Source organism: Thamnophis sirtalis, unplaced genomic scaffold (assembly GCF_051295495.1).
Source record: "Thamnophis sirtalis isolate CommonGarterSnake01/CBP01778 unplaced genomic scaffold, rThaSir2_p1.2 scaffold_10, whole genome shotgun sequence".
NCBI classification, from domain to species: Eukaryota; Metazoa; Chordata; class Lepidosauria; order Squamata; family Natricidae; genus Thamnophis; species Thamnophis sirtalis.
Window position 1 is genome coordinate 28,434,253 of NW_028261390.1, and position 20,228 is coordinate 28,454,480.

General features: G+C 44.3%; 1 protein-coding gene across 6 annotated transcripts in view; it reads left to right on the top strand.

Annotated features, from left to right (window-relative positions):
• The window catches only part of ZNF827 (zinc finger protein 827), a 156,678-nt gene extending 150,249 nt beyond the window's left edge, over window positions 1-6,429 (top strand). For 4 of the 6 annotated variants that reach the window (XM_014059332.2, XM_014059330.2, XM_014059331.2 and 1 more), the window contains one exon: window positions 1,046-6,429. In XM_014059332.2, the coding sequence (XP_013914807.1) occupies window positions 1,046-1,853 (808 nt within the window). In that variant the 3' untranslated portion in view covers window positions 1,854-6,429. The remainder of the gene's footprint in view (window positions 1-1,045) is intronic. The other 2 variants (XM_014059333.2, XM_014059335.2) reach the window with 1 other exon arrangement.
• Window positions 6,430-20,228: the final 13,799 nt, after the last annotated feature.

Below are 20,228 nucleotides of genomic sequence, written 5' to 3' on the forward strand. Positions count from 1 at the left end.
TCTCTTGAAGTCTCCCTTACAGGCTCAACCCACAGTTCACTTGCTATCTAGTTTTAAATTTTGCAATGGCATTTGCTTCTTTTGCACCAAAGTCACTGAAATACAGCACTTTCTGGTCTTCTAGCCTTTGCAGTGGCTCATCTGGAAAAGAACTCTTTTCTCCAAGAGGCATTGAGGGGCAAGGTTACCATAGAAATTATTATATCACCCTATTGAGACAAATAATCTGTAAGGCTTGTTTTTTTTTTTAAGATAGAAGGAGAGAGCTGGCATCTAGGTAACAATTTTAAAAGCAGATGGAGAGGTAGATGTGAAAGGTAAATGTTGCAGTAGAGAAAATCTTAAGTAGCAATATGGTTACACCAAACTCAGTAAATGTTTATTTATTAATAAAACATCAGTGATTAGACTAAAGCTGAATTAAAAGCTTCGTCCCTACTTTATATTCTGGTTATATCAATATTGTAATTTAAAATGTGTTGCTGGGTAAATCTTCCCATTTTCTAAGTAGTCAGATGCTGAAAACAAAAACAAAAAAGACAATAGTTTAAAAATGGATTTTAAAAAATTACAGGGTTAGTAGGCCTTGCACTTTATGCCCCGCCCCTTCAAGCTTTCAAGGGATTTGATCAGTGATATCATGATGATATGAACAACTGAACTGAATTGTAGCCTTTGAGGGATTTGGGGAGGGCAGTGAAATATATGGTCATCATTTTGTCCTGGTTTGGTCATTTGGAACCTGACCCTTTAAAGGCCTTAACAGCAAGCTTCTTTCCCCCCTCATCTGTCGCTCCCAAAGGGGACAAAAAGAATCAGCTTGATTGTATAGAGAGAAGAAGAATATAGTGAAGTGAGTAACTTAAATTTCTGCAAAACTTTAGTCACCAAATTTGTCATCCCTAAAAAAACTAAAAATATGCTATAGAAATCGGCCCTGGCCACTCTGAGGGGCTCACAAAGATTCTAGGAACTCTATATGTGGTGTAAGTTGCTCCCAGATGATCTAGATCCATGTATCAATCTATATTTTACATTTTCACAGGTGTCCCTTCTGCATTTATTCTACAAACCGTCCAGCAGCAATGGAATGCCATTTGAAAACCCACTACAAAATGGAGTACAAGTGCCGGATCTGCCAAGCAGTGAAAGCCAATCAGCTCGAGCTGGAAATGCACGTTCGAGAGCATCGCCTTGGCAACCACTACAAGTGTGATCAGTGTGGCTATCTTTCAAAGACTGCCAACAAGCTGATAGAGCATGTGCGTGTGCATACAGGAGAACGCCCTTTTCACTGTGACCAGTGCAGCTACAGCTGCAAACGCAAAGACAATCTCAACCTGCACAAGAAACTCAAGCATGCGCCCCGGCAAACCTTCAGCTGCGAAGAGTGCCTCTTCAAGACCACCCACCCATTTGTCTTCAGTCGCCATGTGAAGAAACATCAAAATGGAGACTGCTCTGAAGAGGAAAAAAGGGGTCAGGGTGTGAATTCCACAGAAGCCAGCCCCCTGCTCATGGCCAACAGTTCCCGCAGCCTCTTGTCCCCTCTCTCAGTCATGTCAGCCTCCCATGCTCTACAGACAGTGGCCATGTCAGCCGCTCAAAGTGGCGGGACAGAGCCAAATCTGGCGTTGAGGGCCTTGAGCATAAACGGCACTTCCCTGTGCTTTGATAAATATCGGAACTCTGAGTTTGCCCACCTCATTCCCTTGACCATGTTTTTCCCCAAAAACCACTTTGAAATAACATTCCATTCACCTCAACCACAGACCCTATGCTTGGATGACACTTCGCCGAAGCACTCCTTCCTTGCCTATCTCGGACTAACAGAAAGACCAGAAGCTCTCTAGGACAGCCTCCTCTGTACCAAAAATCCTCCACACCGCACCCCTGACACGCCCCCCAGACTCCAAGCAGGTTTTATTTCAAACCATAGATCCAAGAGTTTGGCTGCCCAACCAATTGTACAATTTATCGTTAGTGGTAAGTTACAGCCAAGAAAATGGCGCCACTCGTCTCCTTAATACATGGCCATGAAGGCTGCTTCGTTAAACCTTAGGACAGACGACCTCCTGCATATTTCTTCAGAGGCATGTTTCCGTACTCTCATCTACCTGAGAAACATTTTTGTCTCTTTTAAGCTGAACAAGAGTGTCCTTAATGGCAGTCAGCACTAGCTAAGATGACCCTTTGATGCATTTGACTTTGGGTTATGAATCTGAGCATTTCTAAAAAAAAAGAGTCTGTGTGCCATGGCATTGCTTTTGCACATCGTTTTGTACTGGCTTATTTAATATGAACTTAAGAAGCTGCCTTATGCTGCATCGACCCCAGTTTTGTCTGTTTATGATTGACACCAGTTCTCCAGGATAGAAGTCATTTCTAGCAGCTGCTTCCTGAGATTTCTTAACCAAACATGCTGGTGGCTGAATCTGGGATCTTTATACATACAAAGCATGTGCTCTACCACTGAGCTGTAGCCCCACCCCTGTGAAACATTGCAGTCGTCCAGGCTTGCTCATCTTGCCTGCTTCTCTTTTACTGCTCAGTTATGGAATGTAAGAACAGCAATCAAGAAGAAACTAGCATGGCAGTCAGTCCTGCTGGGAATTTGCTATGTTAATCGCAGGCTAGGTTAGTCTCACATCTTAGAGTTTGATGATCAGGGCAAAAGCAGGAGAGGGGAAATTACTTTAGCCTTGCAAGATGATGCTATTTCAGATAGTAACTTTTTTCTTACATGGAGATATTCTGTATGGCCAGTGCATGTACACATGTAATATGAAGGGCTTTTCTCTGTGTACACATTTGGATAGCCAAGTTTTCATACCTGCTGCTCCGTGGATTTATTCATGTTCTGACCCTTCCCAGCAAAGAAAACACTCCTATTACCCTTGAAATAATACAGTCAATGTGATTATCTCTATGAAGGAAAAAAGATAATGTTTAAAGCAGTCCTGAATACATAACAGTGATGTATGAGAAGGCAGCTAGATTTATAAACAACAAGTGTGTTGCATACATGCCCCTAATTTGATTGTTTGGTTACATTCATGTGACTTGGTCCTTTTTAAAAAATACTTTTGGATACAAATACCCAAGAACAAGGTACATATGATAAGGCATTTGTTTTAGACTGGACATAACACATTACATTTAAATTGCTGCTTTCCTTGGTCAGATAACTGGAGGCAGAAACCTGATCATTTTGCCAACTCGCTTCTTCTAGTCAACAAAGAAAAATATCTTGATTCGAAAATATGTGCACTATTCAAATTTGACCAAGGCGACTACAGAAAAATAGAGCAAACAGCCCTCAGGCCACAAAATCACATCTACACATTCTCAGTTGGTCTGAATGCAGATTGTGAGGGCAAGGATGCACATTTAGAAATAATTAAATCCAAAAGAAGGCATTTTAAAAAGGAAGGATTTTTTAAATTCTGAGCATTAGGGCTCAGACTAAATAAAGGCAGGTTTTGCACAGTGGTTGAGTCTTGCACTAGTATGTTTCTCACTAGCAAAAAAAAGTAAAAGAAACATATCAAAGATAATGTTTCTTTTTTTAACTGAAAAATATCATGTACATTTGAAAAGTAAGTGCAAGTTCTTTCAAATGGAAGGAGAAAAAGGTGCTGTTTAATTATAGAATTCTCTTTTATATGTCCAACTATTCAGCTATACTGGCAACTTTGTGTTCTATCCCTTTCACGTTATTTGTATTCCTTTATAATATTTGCTAAGGCTTACTCAAGTATACTCTTCTAGGAAAGTAACTTTATATTTTCTTAAGGCTCTTATTTTTAGTCATTAAAATGACATAAATATTGCACTTTATTGCAGTAGAAGCAAATGTTGCATTCCTAGTGGTTGATCTAAAATATTAACATTTCCTAAGATTTAAAAAAAATGCCCATGCACTGAACATTTATTATAAATCACTATCATAAATGTTTTCCCCACTAAAGAAATATGAGGGAGGGGAGTGTTCAAAGTTCTTACTATAGAGAACAAAGAAGGAGAAAGCCTAAATACTAGCCATTGATAACACTGAATTAACATAATAAGCATAGTCAAAATAATGAAAGTTCATGAAGAGGTTTAATCAATGTAGGGCCTTATCTGGCTGATTTACGGTAAAATAAGTTATTGTTTTAAATCTCCTAAGAAAAGTTTTGGGACCCTGTTTATTGCACTAAATTCTGATAAAAAATACTTTCAGAAATTTTGGGAACTATTCATCAAAAGGATGATTAAGATAAAGTTGATGTAATGTGATGAACTAACTGTGGCATTGCAATACTATGCAATAGTCAGCATCACTTCTTGGAGCCTTCCCCAGCCATTCATTGTGCTGGCAGAGGCTGCTTCGTTGTGGAAACCCAATGCACCCGGAAGACACAAAATATAGAGGAAGGCTGAGTTTCTGATCCTGTTCCCACGATATGATTAACCTCATCCATGTGCCAAATTATAGTCACCATCCATCGTGTGCAAGCAACAATCAAGGATGGATTGGTCCATGGGATGGGAGCTAATATTTTAAATTGGGCCCCTGTTTCCTTTTTTTCACCTTACATCAGAGTGAAAAATTAAATTCAGAGAAGGGTATTTTTATCCATTTCCTACTTGTGCTTCCCCCCCCTCTCCCCGCCTTGCAGTCACGAGATTGGAAACAAAATCAGCCATATAGATGGAATGTCTAGGGGAAAAAACCCTTCATGGGCCTCTCCAGAATTTCATCCTACCCTAGGCAAGATCAATGTTAAGCCCATGGCCAGTGGCAACATGGCTAACCAGACGGATTTAATTTATTTTTTGCGAAATTATTTATGGCTAGTTCTAAGTCCCTCGTGTCCGGTTGCTATCTCAGTTAACCCATAGGTTAACCCTCTTGGCCAGATAAGTGTCATGGGGAAACGGTCATTAATAACCCCCTCCTTTACTTGTTTCCAGCGATGCACATCTTGGGGAATAGGGCTCCTGCGCACCCTAACAACCTCATGACTCCTGAAGCCGGGCAGAAGAAGACTAGTAAAGAATGGGATGTGATCTGGAATGTGAAAGCTACCTAGTACTCTGTCATATGGGAGTAGAGCAGTGGCAGATCCATCTGTACAACTGTAATGGTGTTCTAATAGTGCAGGTGGGATTTTGCAATAAACAAATGATCTGGCCAATTTCTCTTCCCCAGAATGTGGCTGCAACAGCATTGCCAAATAGTGAACAAGAGTTTGAGCTCAATTATCTAATCCGACCTCCCCCAACCCAGTACCTTCCATGCATGTTGGGTTACAGCTTTCTTCCATCCCAGACTGTGTACTTTGGCCGTGATTAAAGTTATGCATCAGTTCATGTGGACGGTACCAGACTGGAGCAACCTAAGCTCTGGAGGTTTCAGGAACTTGTTTTGGGAGTAATCTTGAAGCAATTATTCAGCTGCAGTTGCCATTAAATTATAAGCTTCATAAATCTCTTTGACTGATGATTTTGGAAGAAATAAAGTTAATGCCATGCTCATTAGGGAGCATAATAATTTAGAATGCTAAAAATTTGTGACAAAAAATATATATGGAGATTTCTTCCTACAAGTGGCTACTGCAGTTAACTACATATATTCAAGGTGTTTTAAGATAACTTCCAAACAACGAATGACCCTATGAAAAAGATAAAATATAATATTGTGTCAGCAAGTAAGCTACGCATGCATAGGAATGTTATAAACATTTTTTCTGTAAACCAAATAGTGCAATATACATAGGGGATTTCAAGGAATGAAAGTATTACGATGCTATGAGCAATTTAATGCCTTGGGTTTAACCAGTTTCCTTTTGTATTTGTTTGTCATGGTAATGCTTAATGTAATTGGGCAGCTTTATTTAGCACTTTGACCACTGATTATTTCTGGAAAGTTAATTATGCATTGTTTCTGTTTAAGAGGGGAAAAAAGAATTTGAGGTGTTTTTATTTTTTTAAGAAAAAATATACAGTATTTATCAAAGCCCTTGCATACCCAAGAATTGGTTTGCTGTTTGACGCTAAAACTAGGAATGCTCACTAATATACCTTTTGCTTGTTAAAAAAAACTTAATGTTTGTATCAACAGTTCACTTTGTACCTGTTTTTCCCCACTATGCACTCCTTAAAATAGGCTGGCTTCTTGTTTTCAATTGGTTAGATTTTCAGCACCTTTCTTGCTTTCCCTTTTTCTTTTAACTTGCTGTATCATATTCAAATATCACACTGTCAAGGTTTGTGTACATTAATGGAAATTTGTAATGTATAAAGCTTTTTTGCATTATAAGGCTGTACAGGGTCATTTTGACAGTAATTAGTATATTTCTCTGCATCTTACGTTGCATTGCCAATTTCTAGTGTATCCAGTTTGGAAGTATATATACTCAAATTAAAGCAAAGTTGTCTATACTCTGCCACCAGCTTTGTTTTTCTTTCAGCATTGTTTTTATTATTTACATGTATAGCGACTGATTCTACATTCCATAATAAAGTTGTGCTTATGCTTCCAACTCCTTAGTTCAGATCAAAGTAGATTAATGAAGGCTGTTGCTGTCTTTTTTCTGTCATTTTTTGATTTTATGCACTATTTAATCTATAAAGGCCTGTTGTTTGAATGTCACTGGGCATCAGAGGAGATCTGAGGGTGGTCAGAATGGAGCTATAGATTATCTTGTAACTAAATGATCAATGTTGCCTGCTGATACTTCTTTTGGCACCTGTCCACTAAGCTCTGTTCTCCACCTGAATATATAATACAGAGTTTCTTTAATATTTTTTAAAATTAAAAGGTATAATATAATGTATGGGAAGCTAGAATGCCGCAAAAGAAACTGCCAAACTCCAAACAACCTTTATTTCAAAAAAAAAATCCTAGCCCTGATGCATTCTTAGAAAATAAAAATAGTAATATAGTATTTTACTAGAAAAAAAAACTCACCTGCCCAAGAGTACAGGATGGTAGGGAAACAAACTAACCAGTTTGCTGTATGGTGAAGGTAAATGGTGTGATTGACTACACCCATAATGTCTGTCATTGGCTGAGAATGTTCCTAGAAAATATCCCAAATTCAAAATATGTCTGAAAGAAACTCTGAATTTAGGATCACCTGACTTCACATTTTACATATTTTTTGTATATGTCATTTTATTTAGGATGCAATCCTGCAAGAATGTTCCTTAAAGATGACTGGAGGGCTTATTTCTGTAAGCCTATGGCTGTATAATACAGATACTGTAGAATCTCCTTTTTTTCTTGGGTTTCCATGAAATAGGGGGTGTAGTGAATGTGGAGAAATTCTTCTGCAAGAGTTTAGTTCCTGCAACAATAAATTGAACATTGACTTTATCCTTATTACAAAGGGAACACACAGTTGGAAAAATCAAGCACCAAAAACCCATTCAGGAGGTAGCTTTCCCCCAAATAATTCCCCGATAATTCCCCGAAAAGGAGAAGACAGCTTTTATCTTTTCTGAAGCTGCTGGGAGTTGTAGTTCAACATAATCTGAAACTAAGAAGTTCCTCTCTCCTGATCTGAATCCTACAGGATTATATTTTTCTGAGATATTTTTGCTAAAAGATTCCATTGGTAGAATAAAAGCAGTAAGAATAAATGCGCATTCTTGTGTGATGACTTGCTAGATTTTTTTTTAATCAACTCTATTAACCCTAATTGTAGCTATCAAGATTTGGTACATAGGAAAAGATGGTTTTAATGATTCGTATTTTTTCTGTTAGTTTAGATTTAAAAACAAAAACCTGATGAAATCTTGAAAGCTTTACGTATATCTAAACAGTGTAAGGGCAAGAGATCTGTCATTAACCCTGCAGTAATAGATAACACTAAGAATGAGTCTGATGTGATCTGAAAATTATACTTTATTGGATATTAACTCCAGCAGTCCAAAAGCTGAGGTAATTTTAAAATCTAATTTGCCTACATGATTTCCATGAACTATGGAGGCATTGCTAGCTTATAAACTTGAGATTCTGGAGACCTGACAAAGGTTGGTGGTAAATTCTGTCTAGCTTGTTGATGGATATTTGACTTTAGAATGTTATTACACCATTCTTATTTCATACATATATGCGGTGGGGGAGGATGTCACTAAAGCATAGATCCTCAAATTACAGCCCACCAATGCAAAGTATCCAGCCCACGGAGTGGTGGGATTCAGCCTGTCCCCTCCCCATCAGCCTAATCTTCCAGTGAGCATCCACTGCAGCTGCACTTCTAGTTAGTTATTTCACCGGTTGAGCTGTACTTCTGATCACACTGCTGCTGCGCCGAAGGGTGCAGGGGAGGTCCAGCTGACTGTGGGGTGATCTCGCCTATGCAATCACGTGATCCAGGGCTGGTGGGTGAGTAGGAGAGGGGCTGCTGCTGGCTTGAAAAGCAGCTCTACCGCCAGCTTGTAAAGTAGTGCTTTAAAAGTCTTTAAAAACAGCCTTTCGGGATATTTTTCGCAGCCATATGATCCAGGGCCAGTGGGTAAGTAGGGGAGAGGCAAGTACAGCAAGGACAAAGGCAAAATGGACTGCTAAATTGGCCACGCCCACTCAATCACATGGCCACCTAGCCATGCCCACCCAGCCGGTCAGCCCCCCAACAGTCTGAGGGACTGAATCGGCCCTTTGTTTAAAAAGTTTGAGGACCCCTGCACTAAAGCTACCTGTGCCTGCCCTATGGACTGTTGAGTTTTACGGTTTCTAAAAGTGTATTGATCCTGTCAATGGAATCAATTTCTACTTTGTCTAAATATGCGTCCCTGGGGTTATTCAGCATGGTAGCACGAAAATGCTGCTATCCAATGCAGGAGCCAACAGAAAAGTCTTGCTAGCTTATTGAAAGGGCTGGCCACACTTCCCAAAGCAATTATGCCTTAGCTAGAAAACAAAATAGGAGTGGAATGGGAAGTGCCTTCTTTGGCACCAGTGGCGGGCAAGAGAAGACATGGGGTGTCCATGGAGACTGAAATGTTTATTCTGTGGGATTAGGCATTTGGCACCAAAGGAGCTGTTCCTTCTCATTTCTCTCCTGCCTTCTGCCCTCTGCTCCCTGCTTCTCATGCCAACCATGGCTAAAGGAGGAGTGGGAAAAAGTGACCTGTTTCCCTCTTTTCTCTCCACCTCTTTTCTTTAGACAAGAAGAGAAAAAGAAAAGTGGGTTTTAATGGTTTTTAACTGTTTGTATTGCTTGTATAATCTTTCTTGATGGCAATAACTGGCCTCATCTCCATGCAGAACTAAAGCATAGGGTTGATGCTAAACACTTTTGAGGGAAAGCAAAGTAGTGAGAGAATTTTTGCATGCTGATAGAGCTCTGAATTGCACAGGGAGTGATAGGACACTATAATAGAAGTAGACAATTGAACAAGTACCCTTGCATTAATTTCCTTTTGGATCTTAAAACAATGCATTGGGGCCAATAAATCTTAAATATTTGTCCCTTTTTATTCCTTTATTTCTAACTTATGTCTGACATCATTATCATGCAGATTTTTTCCTTATTCATGCAATCCATCTAACTTTGTGAATACAGTTTGAAACCTGATTTGCATTTGAGCAACACAGGGATTATAAAGTAAGAGATTGATACTTGCAAGAACCCATGCAATATATGAAGCTCCCTTCTGAATATTTTATCTTGTCTCTCATGAAATCAGGAGTTGCATACACTTCAATCTCACTTATGGGTAAGTGGATTTTTGCTTGCTTTTATGAGATGCATCTCTCACAAGTCCTCTTTTTTTTCTCCTGTGTGCTGCTTGGGGAATCCAAGCATGGGTTAACTTTGTCCATTAGCCTAGAAACTGAGTTATGTAAATTGGTGACCACGCCTCCTCTGACTGGATGGGTCAGTTTTTTAACTCAGTCCAGCCAGAAGAGATGTATTCCAATTTTGTCCAGACTAATGAGACAAATTTAGGATTTCTCTTGGATTCTTCAAGGGTTTGTTCTGCCTTTTGACTTATTATTGCCTTCTAGGGGAGAGGCGGCAGCTCGCTGCCTGCCCAGTCCTTTGTGTCTTGTTCCTCCGAAAAGGGCTTTTACTGCCGTTGCATGGTTGCATCGGAGGCTTAGCGCCTGGCTCTGGGAGCCGTTGGAATGGGGGCTTTGTGGCAAGTGCCTGAGGCATTTGAGCTTGGTGTCTTGCAGCCGCGCAGGGTTTATTGCCGCCAGCCCGATAACCGTGCCTTGCGCTTCTCCGCCGCGTCAGAGCCCGGAAGACGCCTGCCGTTCGCGGCGTGGTTTAGCCGAAGGTTTCTCAGAGGGGTTTTTCCCGCTGTTCGTGGTGCGATCCGCCTTGCCTCTTCATTGCCGCTCGCGCTGGGAGACCGCTGCCGCCGCCGAAGCACTCCACGTTGTGGGAGCCTCTGAACGGCCTTCCGGCTGAATCGGCAATTTGAATTTGGCGCCTGAGGTTGCGGTCGCCATTTTGGGGCCGTTTTCAGCACATGCACATTAGGCGACCTAGCTACGAGCGTTGCTGCTCTCGGTGCCTGGAAGTCTGCTGATTCCTCGTCCGCCCATTTTCCTTACTTCGGCCCTGGTTGTTCGAGTGCGAGGATCGTTCTATTGCAGCTCCTGCTGACCACGCGGCCTGTGCTCAATTGTATAGTAAAGCCTGTGCTTTGTGTGCCCTTTGAGTCTTTTCACTTCTATTCTTACAATGGCTGACCAATCCACCTCAGGAGGTACAGTAGAGCCTTTGGCAGATAGCCAGCATTCTACCCAAGCGGGGGTTAGCTCGAGGCCTGGCAGAGCCGCCTCTAGGACCACCAGTCAGAGGCCCAGGGAGGCATCCGGGGCTCCGGATAAGGCCCATAAGAAGAAAGACAAGTCTAAGGCAGCAACTAAGTCCTCTGGGGAGGGTAGAACTCCCCCCCCCAACGCTATTGCCTCAACGAGTTTCCCCAGCCTCAGTTCCTCAGCCAGCAGGGAGTCAGGCCTGGTCTCCTGATCGCCCTTTGCCTGTTATTCCGGAGGTGGGGGTAGGGGGATTGGGGATCCAACTTCCCCCAGTCATTCCTGAGGCACACGCACTCTCGGCCTATTCTCTGCCACATGCAGGGCCTTCTGCAACCTTTACCCCCACTGCTGCAGGTCTGAGGCCTACTGTGGGCCATGATCAGGGCCTTTCTCCAGATCTCCACCAGATGATCTCTGCAGCTATTTCAAGGGGGGTGGATGAGGAATTACTCCGTAGGACTCAAGCCCCAATAGTGGCCAGCACCCTAGGTGGGCCTTGTCTTCAGGTTCCTCAAGTAGATCTTCCAGATTTACCAGCGGGGCCTCCTTCTTTCCCTCTCCCCTCACATTATAGTGAGGATTCAGCCTTGGTGGAGGAAGGGGAGTTGATAGATAGGGATTTCTCTGATGATGAGGGTCTGATTTTTGATCAGTCTAATTCCTCTGGCCTGTTTAAACCTACTCTTTTTAAGTCCTTATTATATAAAGCTAAGGCTACTACTCATATGGGAGAGATGGCTCCCAAAGATAGCTCTGCAGTAGGCCTGGATACTACTGAGCGCCTCTTTGCTGAACCAGTTTCACTACAGGAAGTGATCCCTTCCCCAAAGTTATTTATGGACCTCATTCAGAAACAATGGGACCAACCGACTGCGGTTGCTCCGCCCAGCAATGAAGACAGGAAATTATACACTTCCACTCCTGACTTAGAGAACATTCTGCAGTTTCCGACTGTGGATCAGCCAGTAGCTGCCCTAGCTTCCCCTGCACTGATTCCGTCAGAAATTTCTGAGGGCCTGAAGGCCGAGGATCGCAAGGCTGAGACGGTCATTCGTAAGACCCATCAGGCTGCGGCCTGGGCCTTGCGTGCTGCTACTGCGGCATCGTTCTTTAATAGAACCTCTGTGCTTTGGCTCAAACAATTACAGGAGAGACTGACCCCTGATGAGGTGTGTCTTCATCAAGATGTCACCAAGATTATGGTTGCGCTAGAGTTCTCGGCGGATGCCACTCTCAATGCCACCAAGTTCGCTTCTTGAGCTGTGGTGTCCAATGTGGCGTCACATCGCCTGCTGTGGCTCCGCCATTGGCAGGCTGATGTTAAGTCTAAATGGCGCCTGGCGTCCACTCCTTTCAAGGGTGGTGTCTTATTTGGTTCCGTGCTTGACCCCATACTCATAGAGACCAGGGACAAACGCAAGGTTCTCGCCTCCTCCAGGGGGGGCGCAATACCAGGAGGAAGCAGCCATATAACAGGCGGCAGTCCTTTCGGGGAGGTTACTCGGGATACTCCGCAGCTCCCTTTGTTCCCCACTATAACAGGGGCTTTCACCAGCCACAGGACCATGGCCAGGACCATGCCGGGGGCAGAAATAGGGGGCGCCAACAGCATCAGGCGCAATCCCACAACTGGAGGTCCTTTTGTGGATCTGGGAACCGGTCCTTTCGGAGGTACTGGTGACTCACAAGGGGAGGAGCAGGTGGGCGGGCGTCTTCTGGCCTTTGCCCATCAGTGGGCGGAGACCACGTCTGAAGCCTGGGCCCTTCAGGTGGTGTGGCTGGGCCTCACCCTAGAGTTTCTCTCCATCCCCCCAAGACGGTTCATCAGGTGCCCCGTCCCCAGGTGCTCAGTGAAGCGGGGTCTCATGGAGGCCGAAATACATCATCTCATCTCCATCAATGCCATAGAACAGGTTCCCAAGGGGCAGGAAGATCTAGGGTTTTACTCCATCATGTTTCTGGTGCCCAAAAACTCAGGGGGATGGCGGGCCATTCTAGACCTGAAAAGACTCAATTGGTACATCAAGTATCAGAAATTCAAGACGTAGTCTTTGAAGAACATCCTGGCATCCATCCGCCAGGGCGACATGATGACATCAGTCGACATCAAAGAGGCATATCTCCATGTGCCCGTCCATCTGGCGCATTGGAGGTTTCTTCGCTTCCACTTTGTGGGCCATCATTTCCAATACTGGGCCTTGCCTTTCGGTCTCTCGTCGGCCCCCCGCACCTTTACCAAGCTCCTAGCAGTGGTGGCAGCCTCGCTTCGCTCTGTTCCGGTGAGAGTGAATTGTTACTTAGACGACATCTTGGTCCTGTCACCGTCTCGAGAACAGGCCCTGTGGGATTTGCAAGTGACAATGGACACCCTGCGGAGGCACGGCTTCATCTTGAACCTCCCCAAGAGTCATCTGCAGCCCACTACATCGTTGCTTCACTTAGGGACCGTCATCAATTCTGCCACCTGCGAAGTCTTCCTGTCCCTGGAAAGGCGGCAGAGCATCCAGTGGCTGGCAGCTCAGGTATTCACGCTGCGGCTGGTGCCCTTGGCCCTTCTGTCTCAACTGTTAGGGAAGATGATATCTTGCATCAACATCGTACCCTGGGCCAGGTTTCACGCACGACCACTCCAATGGTTCCTGCTTCCCTATCAGAGGTCCCACACCAGTCATTCACAACTCAAGGTCTGTCTTCTGCCAAAACCCCTCAGATCACTTTGGTGGTGGGCGTCCTCCAAGATCCTCAAGGGGTGCCCATTCAAGGAGCCGGAACGCGTCCAGGTTACGACGGATGCCAGCCTATTCGGATGGGGCGGCCATGCCCTGGATTGGGTGGCGCAGGGTCGTTGGTCAGACTGGGAGTTATCCAACAGCATCAATTGGCTAGAGTTACGGGCCATCCGACTAGCTCTGCGAGAATTCCAGGACATTGTGACTCGCAAACACGTTCTGATCTTAACCGACAATGTGGCCTCCAAGGCGCATGTCAACCGCCAAGGGGGCACACATTCCAGGGTCCTCATGCTGGAGGCAGAGAAATTGCATCATTGGGCGAAATCCAGACTTGTCCCTTCGGGCGGAACACATTTCAGGCGACTCCAACATCCAGGCAGATTGGCTGAGCAGAGCCACAGTGGATCATGCGGAGTGGCAGCTCCACCCCGACCTCTTCCAGCAGCTCTCCCGCCGGTTCGGCCATCCAGCGGTGGACTTCTTCGTGCAGCCCCACAATGCGCAACTGCCCCAGTTTTACTCCAGATACGTGACTCCCGGGGCAGAGGGAGTGGATGCCTTGCGCAGCCCGTGGCCGGCCGGCCTTCTCTACGCCTTCCCGCCTCTACCAGTGATTCCGGTGGTCATACAGAAGATCCTGTCAGAACGAGTGGAGGTTCTCTTGGTGGCTCTGATGTGGTCCTGACGAACCTGGTGCGCCGACCTGGTGCACCTGTTGATCTCATGCCCATGGAGGATTCTGGACGATCAGATCCGGCTCAACCAGGGGGCCCTCATACATCTGAACCCCCAGTTGCTACAATTAGCCGTGTGGCATGTGAGCGGACTATTCTGACTGACCTTCATTATTTCAGCAAGGTCATCGACACGATTCAAGCAGCCCGTCGCCCCTCCACCACTCGAATTTACGAGGCTACTTGGCAGGCCTTCTGCAGGTGGTGCCAACGGAATGGGGCAGACCCTCTCCAGGATTCGATGTCCCGAGTATTAGACTTTCTGCAATCAGGACTCAACAAAGGTTTGGCACCCAACACGCTTCGCAGGCAGGTCACAGCCCTTGCCACGGTGATTGGGGGAGGTCAGGGTCGCTCCTTGTCCCAGCATTCGCAAGTCAAGGCTTTCCTGAAGGGGGCGGCCAACATCTGGCCTCCGACCGTGCACCGCTACCCTACATGGGATTTGACATTAGTACTCAGGGCGCTTATGAGCTCTCCATTTGAACCTATTACTTCTATCAGTCTTCGACTACTAACTCTTAAAACCGTGTTCTTGGTGGCTATTACATCAGCCAGGCGGGTTTCCGAATTGGCGACACTGTCAGTTCGGGTGGACCTCTGTATATTCCATCCCAACAGAGTCGTTCTCCGTTTGGACCCAGCCTTTCTACCGAAAATCAACTCGTTGTTCCACAGGGCTCAGGAACTCGTCCTTCCGGACTTTTGCCCCAACCCTTCTCATCCACAGGAGCTCCAGTGGCATCACCTGGATGTACACAGGGTTCTTCGTCGCTACGTGAAACGCACAGCGTCTTTCAGGCGGTCGGAAGCACTTTTTGTGTCCTTTCAGCCATCATCCATGGGACAGAAGGTTTCTCCCCATACGATAGGTCGATGGTTGAAGGTGTGCATTGCTCTTGCTTACGACAGCCAATCTCGGCAGGTACCCAGGCGCATCACTCCTCACTCTACCAGGAGTGTGGCCACCAAGGCAGCCTGGGCCATGCAAGCCTCAGTGGAAGAAATCTGTAGGGTGGCTACCTGGTCTACGCCATCACCATTCATCAGACATTACAAAGTTGACGTGTATGCCTCGGCTGAGGTTTCCTTTGGGCGGCGTGTGTTGCAACAGGTGCTTCCCCCCGCGGGGGACCCTGGCCAGTCTAGCTCCCGCCCTGGATCTTAATTGCTTTGGCATGTCCCATGCTTGGATTCCCCAAGCAGCACACAGGAGAACGACCGTTGACTTACCTGAAAGGTCCTTCTGTGTGTGCTGCGAGGGGAATCCAAACCCACCCGCAGCTTCGGCTGGCCAGGGTTGTTGTGACTTTGTCTTGACTGACTTTTCACTGACTTGTGACTTTGACTATGACTGACTTTACCTAGTTTGTGACTTGTGTTCTGACATGTTTGTATATTGTTGGGCTACGGCCTTCACTTGTTATTGTTATTGTTATACATCATTAAACAGCTGACTTCGTACAAAACTGACCCATCCAGTCAGAGGAGGCGTGGTCACCAATTTACATAACTCAGTCTCTAGGCTAATGGACAAAGTTAACCCATGCTTGGATTCCCCTCGCAGCACACATAGAAGGACCGTTCAGGTAAGTCAACGGTCGATTTAAGAACCCTAGGCTTTCCTGAATTCTGCATAGTAAGATGGCAGATAATTCTATTACCTCTCTTAGCACATTTACATCTTTTTATATTTAGAGAATTTTCTTTAAAAAATCTTTTATTAGCTTTCAAAGTAGAACAGCCTACCAGTTTTTAAATCCAGATTTTAGAAAAAATAAAATGTGCACTTCTTAAGTTGACTTTTAACCCAATGATTCATCCTCCAAAGGAATTTATCATGGGAGGTCTTGAAAAGGCTCTAACAATGTACCACTGCATCAGTGGTGGGTTTCAAAATTTTTTAGAACCTATTCTGTGGGTGTGGCCTATTTTGTGGGCATGGCTTGGCAGTCATGTGACCAGGCAGGTATGGCCAACTTGACATCACTTATGCACACTCAGTCACATGACCACCACCCCCAAGCCATGTGGCAAAACATTTTGGAACTCCTATGAAAGGTGGGGGGAAGAGGGGAAAACTTCCCAAAAATAGACAACTGGAGGATTAAGGGCCGAAATTAGGGAGATCAGAGAAGGCAGGACAGAGGGGAATCCAGATGAAAGCTATCACACGCTGGGGAAAGAACTTTGGGAGATCAGTGGAGGCAAGACAGAGGGGAATCCAGGAGAAAACTCCTGAGCTTGCCTCTGCTGTCTGGTGGATTGTGCCGCTGGACCTCTCCAGCAGCCGGGGCAGGCGTTCCGGAAGTTACTTCTGGGTCCATTTCACCATCTGGTTCTCCCGATCCTGTGCGAACTGGCAGAAACCCACCACTGCACTGCATGTTACTGTACATTGGAGATTGAGATCCTATGGTCCCGCAAAGGTAGCCTGAACTGCACTCCCAACAGCTGAACCAGCGTGCAAAGTGTAAAGGAATTGAAGAATTGCAGTTCAGCAACACCTAGAAGACCACAATTTAATTACTTTTGCTCTGCTTGCTATGAAAGTCAGTTTTTGGACACAGTATTTCTCTGCTGTTTGTTACAATCAGTCTGGTGGAAGGAATCTAGGAAAAATAGCTGCTGTTATTTTAAGGAACATGCAAATTAAAGTTAACATGGCTAGCAGTGATTATTTAAAAAAAATCAGACTCGACATAAAAGCCTGTGACAAATTAGTGATTTAACCGTAGAATAAATAGGCTCAAGCAAGGTCTGAAGTGCTTCTTCCAAATTCTTTTCCAAGTACAGATAGTCCTCAACTTACAACCACAATTGAGCCCAGAATTTATGTTACTAAGAAATTTGTTAAGCAAGTTTTTCCCCGTTTTATGACTTTTCTTGCCAAATTTGTTAAATGAATCACTGCAGTTGTTAAATTAATAACACAGTTGTTAAGTGAATTTGGTCTCCCCATTGACTTTGCTTGTCAGACGGTCACAGAAGATAATCACATGATCCATGGACACTGCAACTGTCATAAATATGAGCCAATTTGCAAGCATACAAATACAAATGGTCAGGTCACTTTTTGTGTGCCATTGTAACTTTGAACAGTCACTAAATGGAACTGTTGTAAATCGAGGACTACCTATATTTAAAGCCCTACTTAATACTCTATAAAAGCCAGTTTCTCCTCTACTGATTTCCTTCCTCACACCCCTTATTCTATTCTTTGCTTCTTCAATCAATTCTTCCCTCTGCATCCCACATACGATATGTACATATTTTGCATTTTACATCAGTCTCAAGCACCACACTGAACATGATTCACTTTTTTTAGTGCCAGAAAAGGCATTTAACTGAAAAAAGGAATTTCTTTAACTGAAATATTCATAGAGAAAATCATAGTTGAGGCCAAGTAACAAATGTGAGGACAGATCTTTACTCTTCATTATTTAAACAAAGACACGAAACAAAAATATTTAACCTTTATTTTGATTAATCTGCACTAGATTGATAGATGTTATATTTGTAATAGAAATCAAATAAATTTATACTATTAATTTATTTGCTTAATTGGGCAATGAGACAGTGATGGCAAGTAGCTATCCTTTATTTCTTATTACTTAAAAAGATATTTTGAAATGTTTTATTTCTGTAATCAGGCCATATGGGGTACAAGAGGGATTGTGGAGATATACTGGACCTTCTTACCCCTACCTATGCATCTTCATCCCTGGTGGAGTGTGCACCATGAATGTCATGTATTTCTATTCTCCTTGTCTGATGAAGGAGAGTTTGGCCATCATGTATACCTCTGAATAGTAGAGTTTCTGGACTCATTTGGAGGATTCAGGCAATGACCTCTGACTCTCCTTTTAATACAATTGTACTGACTCCTTTTATTCAATAAGTAACCAAGGGACCTAAAGGCCTTATTTATTTCTGTAGTGTCTGGATTCATGGCAACTACAAGTCCCAAATTGCCAACAAGCATGAAGGCTTATGTTGAAAAATCTACAACAGGAAATTTGATGTGCTATTTCTGTTTTTCCAATTCTTTCTGTAGAAGCTGGCAGAGGATTCTTCCCCTCCAAAATGGGAAAAGCTGAATGTCCCTGCCACCATGTATGGAGCAAGCAGACGTTACTACACAATAATGGAGAGTTGTAATCACATGGTTTAAAAATAAAACCTTCTTTTCCTTCCCACATGAATGGGGTCTGCAAATTAAATTTGGACGTGTGATGTGTGCATGTATGTGGGTGTATGAAAGAAGTGCTACTTGGTCCATTTTTTAAATTTTTATTCATTAGTTTGTCAAACATGTACAAGATAGCAGATATAAGTATGAATATGGACATAAACAAAGGAAATGAATACAAATAAATGGGGACAGTAGGACAGGGACGGTAGGCACGCTGGTGCGGTTATGCATGCCCCCTTTACACACCACTTAGGAATGGGGTGAGGTCCATGGTAAACAGTTTAAGGTTGAAGCTGTGAGGGTTTAGAACAGGGGTGGGTTTCAACCGGTTCGCGGCAGTCCCTGCGAACCGGTTGGTCGCCGAACCCGGAAGTAAGTAACTTCCGGGAACGGCGAAGGGCCCACCCGTGCCCACACGCCCACGCGCGCCCACGCCCGCTCCTTACCCGGTTTTGATGAATTCTGCGCTTCCACGCATGCGCAGGACGCATACAGCGCCTGCGCGATCCTCCAGGAGCAGCTGGAGCATCACACAGATGCTAGTACGCACGCGTGCACGAGGACGCTGCACACGTGTGCAAGGATGCTGCACGCGTGCGTGAGGATGCCACACGCATGCGCGAGGACGCCGCCGGCCTCGTTCCAACCGAACCGGTTGGAACGGGGCGAGAAACCCACCCCTGGTTTAGAAGATGTACCAATGGAGTCAGGTAGAGTATTGCAGGCATTGACCACTCTGTTGTTGAAGTTGTATTTTCTGCAATTGAGTTTGGAGCAGTTTACCTTGAGTTTATTTTGATTGTTTGCCTGTGTATTATTGTGGTTGAAGCTGAAGTAGTCATTGACAGGTAGGACGTTATAGCAGACAATTTTGTGTACTATGCTTAGGTTTGACCCCAGGCAGTGCAGTTCCAGATTGCCCAAGCAATAAGGGATTCTATTGTGAGCAGAGGAGTGGAGTACTCTTCTCATAAAATACCTCTGGACCCACTTGATCATATTAATGTCCGATATACAGTGTGGATTCCAGGCAGGCGAGCTGTATTCGAGAATTGGCCTGGCAAAGGTTTTAGTCAGCAGTACAATGTTACCGGAGAAGAAGCTTTGGAAAATTAGTGCCTTTTTGGCAATGCTGTTACAATGAGCTCTGGGGCTTAGATCGTTTGAAATGAGTACTCCTAGGTCCTTGACAGAATGAGAATCATCTAGCATTTGTTAGTTGAGATGTGGAGTTGCCAAATGCGCAACCATTCTGACACTAGTCGAGGTCTCTTTGTAGGGCAGTGGCATTGTCGGTGGTGTTAAATAATTTTACTTCATCAGCAAAGAGGATGCAGTTGCTTATAACATGATCGCCGAGGTCATTTATGTAAAGCAGAAAGAGTGTGAGTCCTAAAACACCGAGTTGGGGGAGACCACTGTTGACTGGTGCCAGGTTTGATAGGATGCTCCTTATTTTGACTACTTGTTGCCTGTTTGACAGGCTGTCCGCTTGTGCAGGAAATGCCGTAAGAGCTTAGTTTTAACAGTAGTTTGTCATGCACCACTGAATCAAAGGCTTTGCAGAAGTCTATGTAAATTGTGTCTATTGTTTTACCCTGGTCAAGATGTTTCTGCAGTGTAGGATTTTTATGATATCTGTCATTTTTCCTCAAGTAAACAAATTCCATTTGGGGATATCATCGAAAGCACGTTTCACAATAAACAATTTATACCATCTCTACTCCACCCCTCTTCGAATCCTCTTTCTCCAAAAGTCAGTAGGTAAGTCTAAGAAAGTAAACAAGCATTCACTC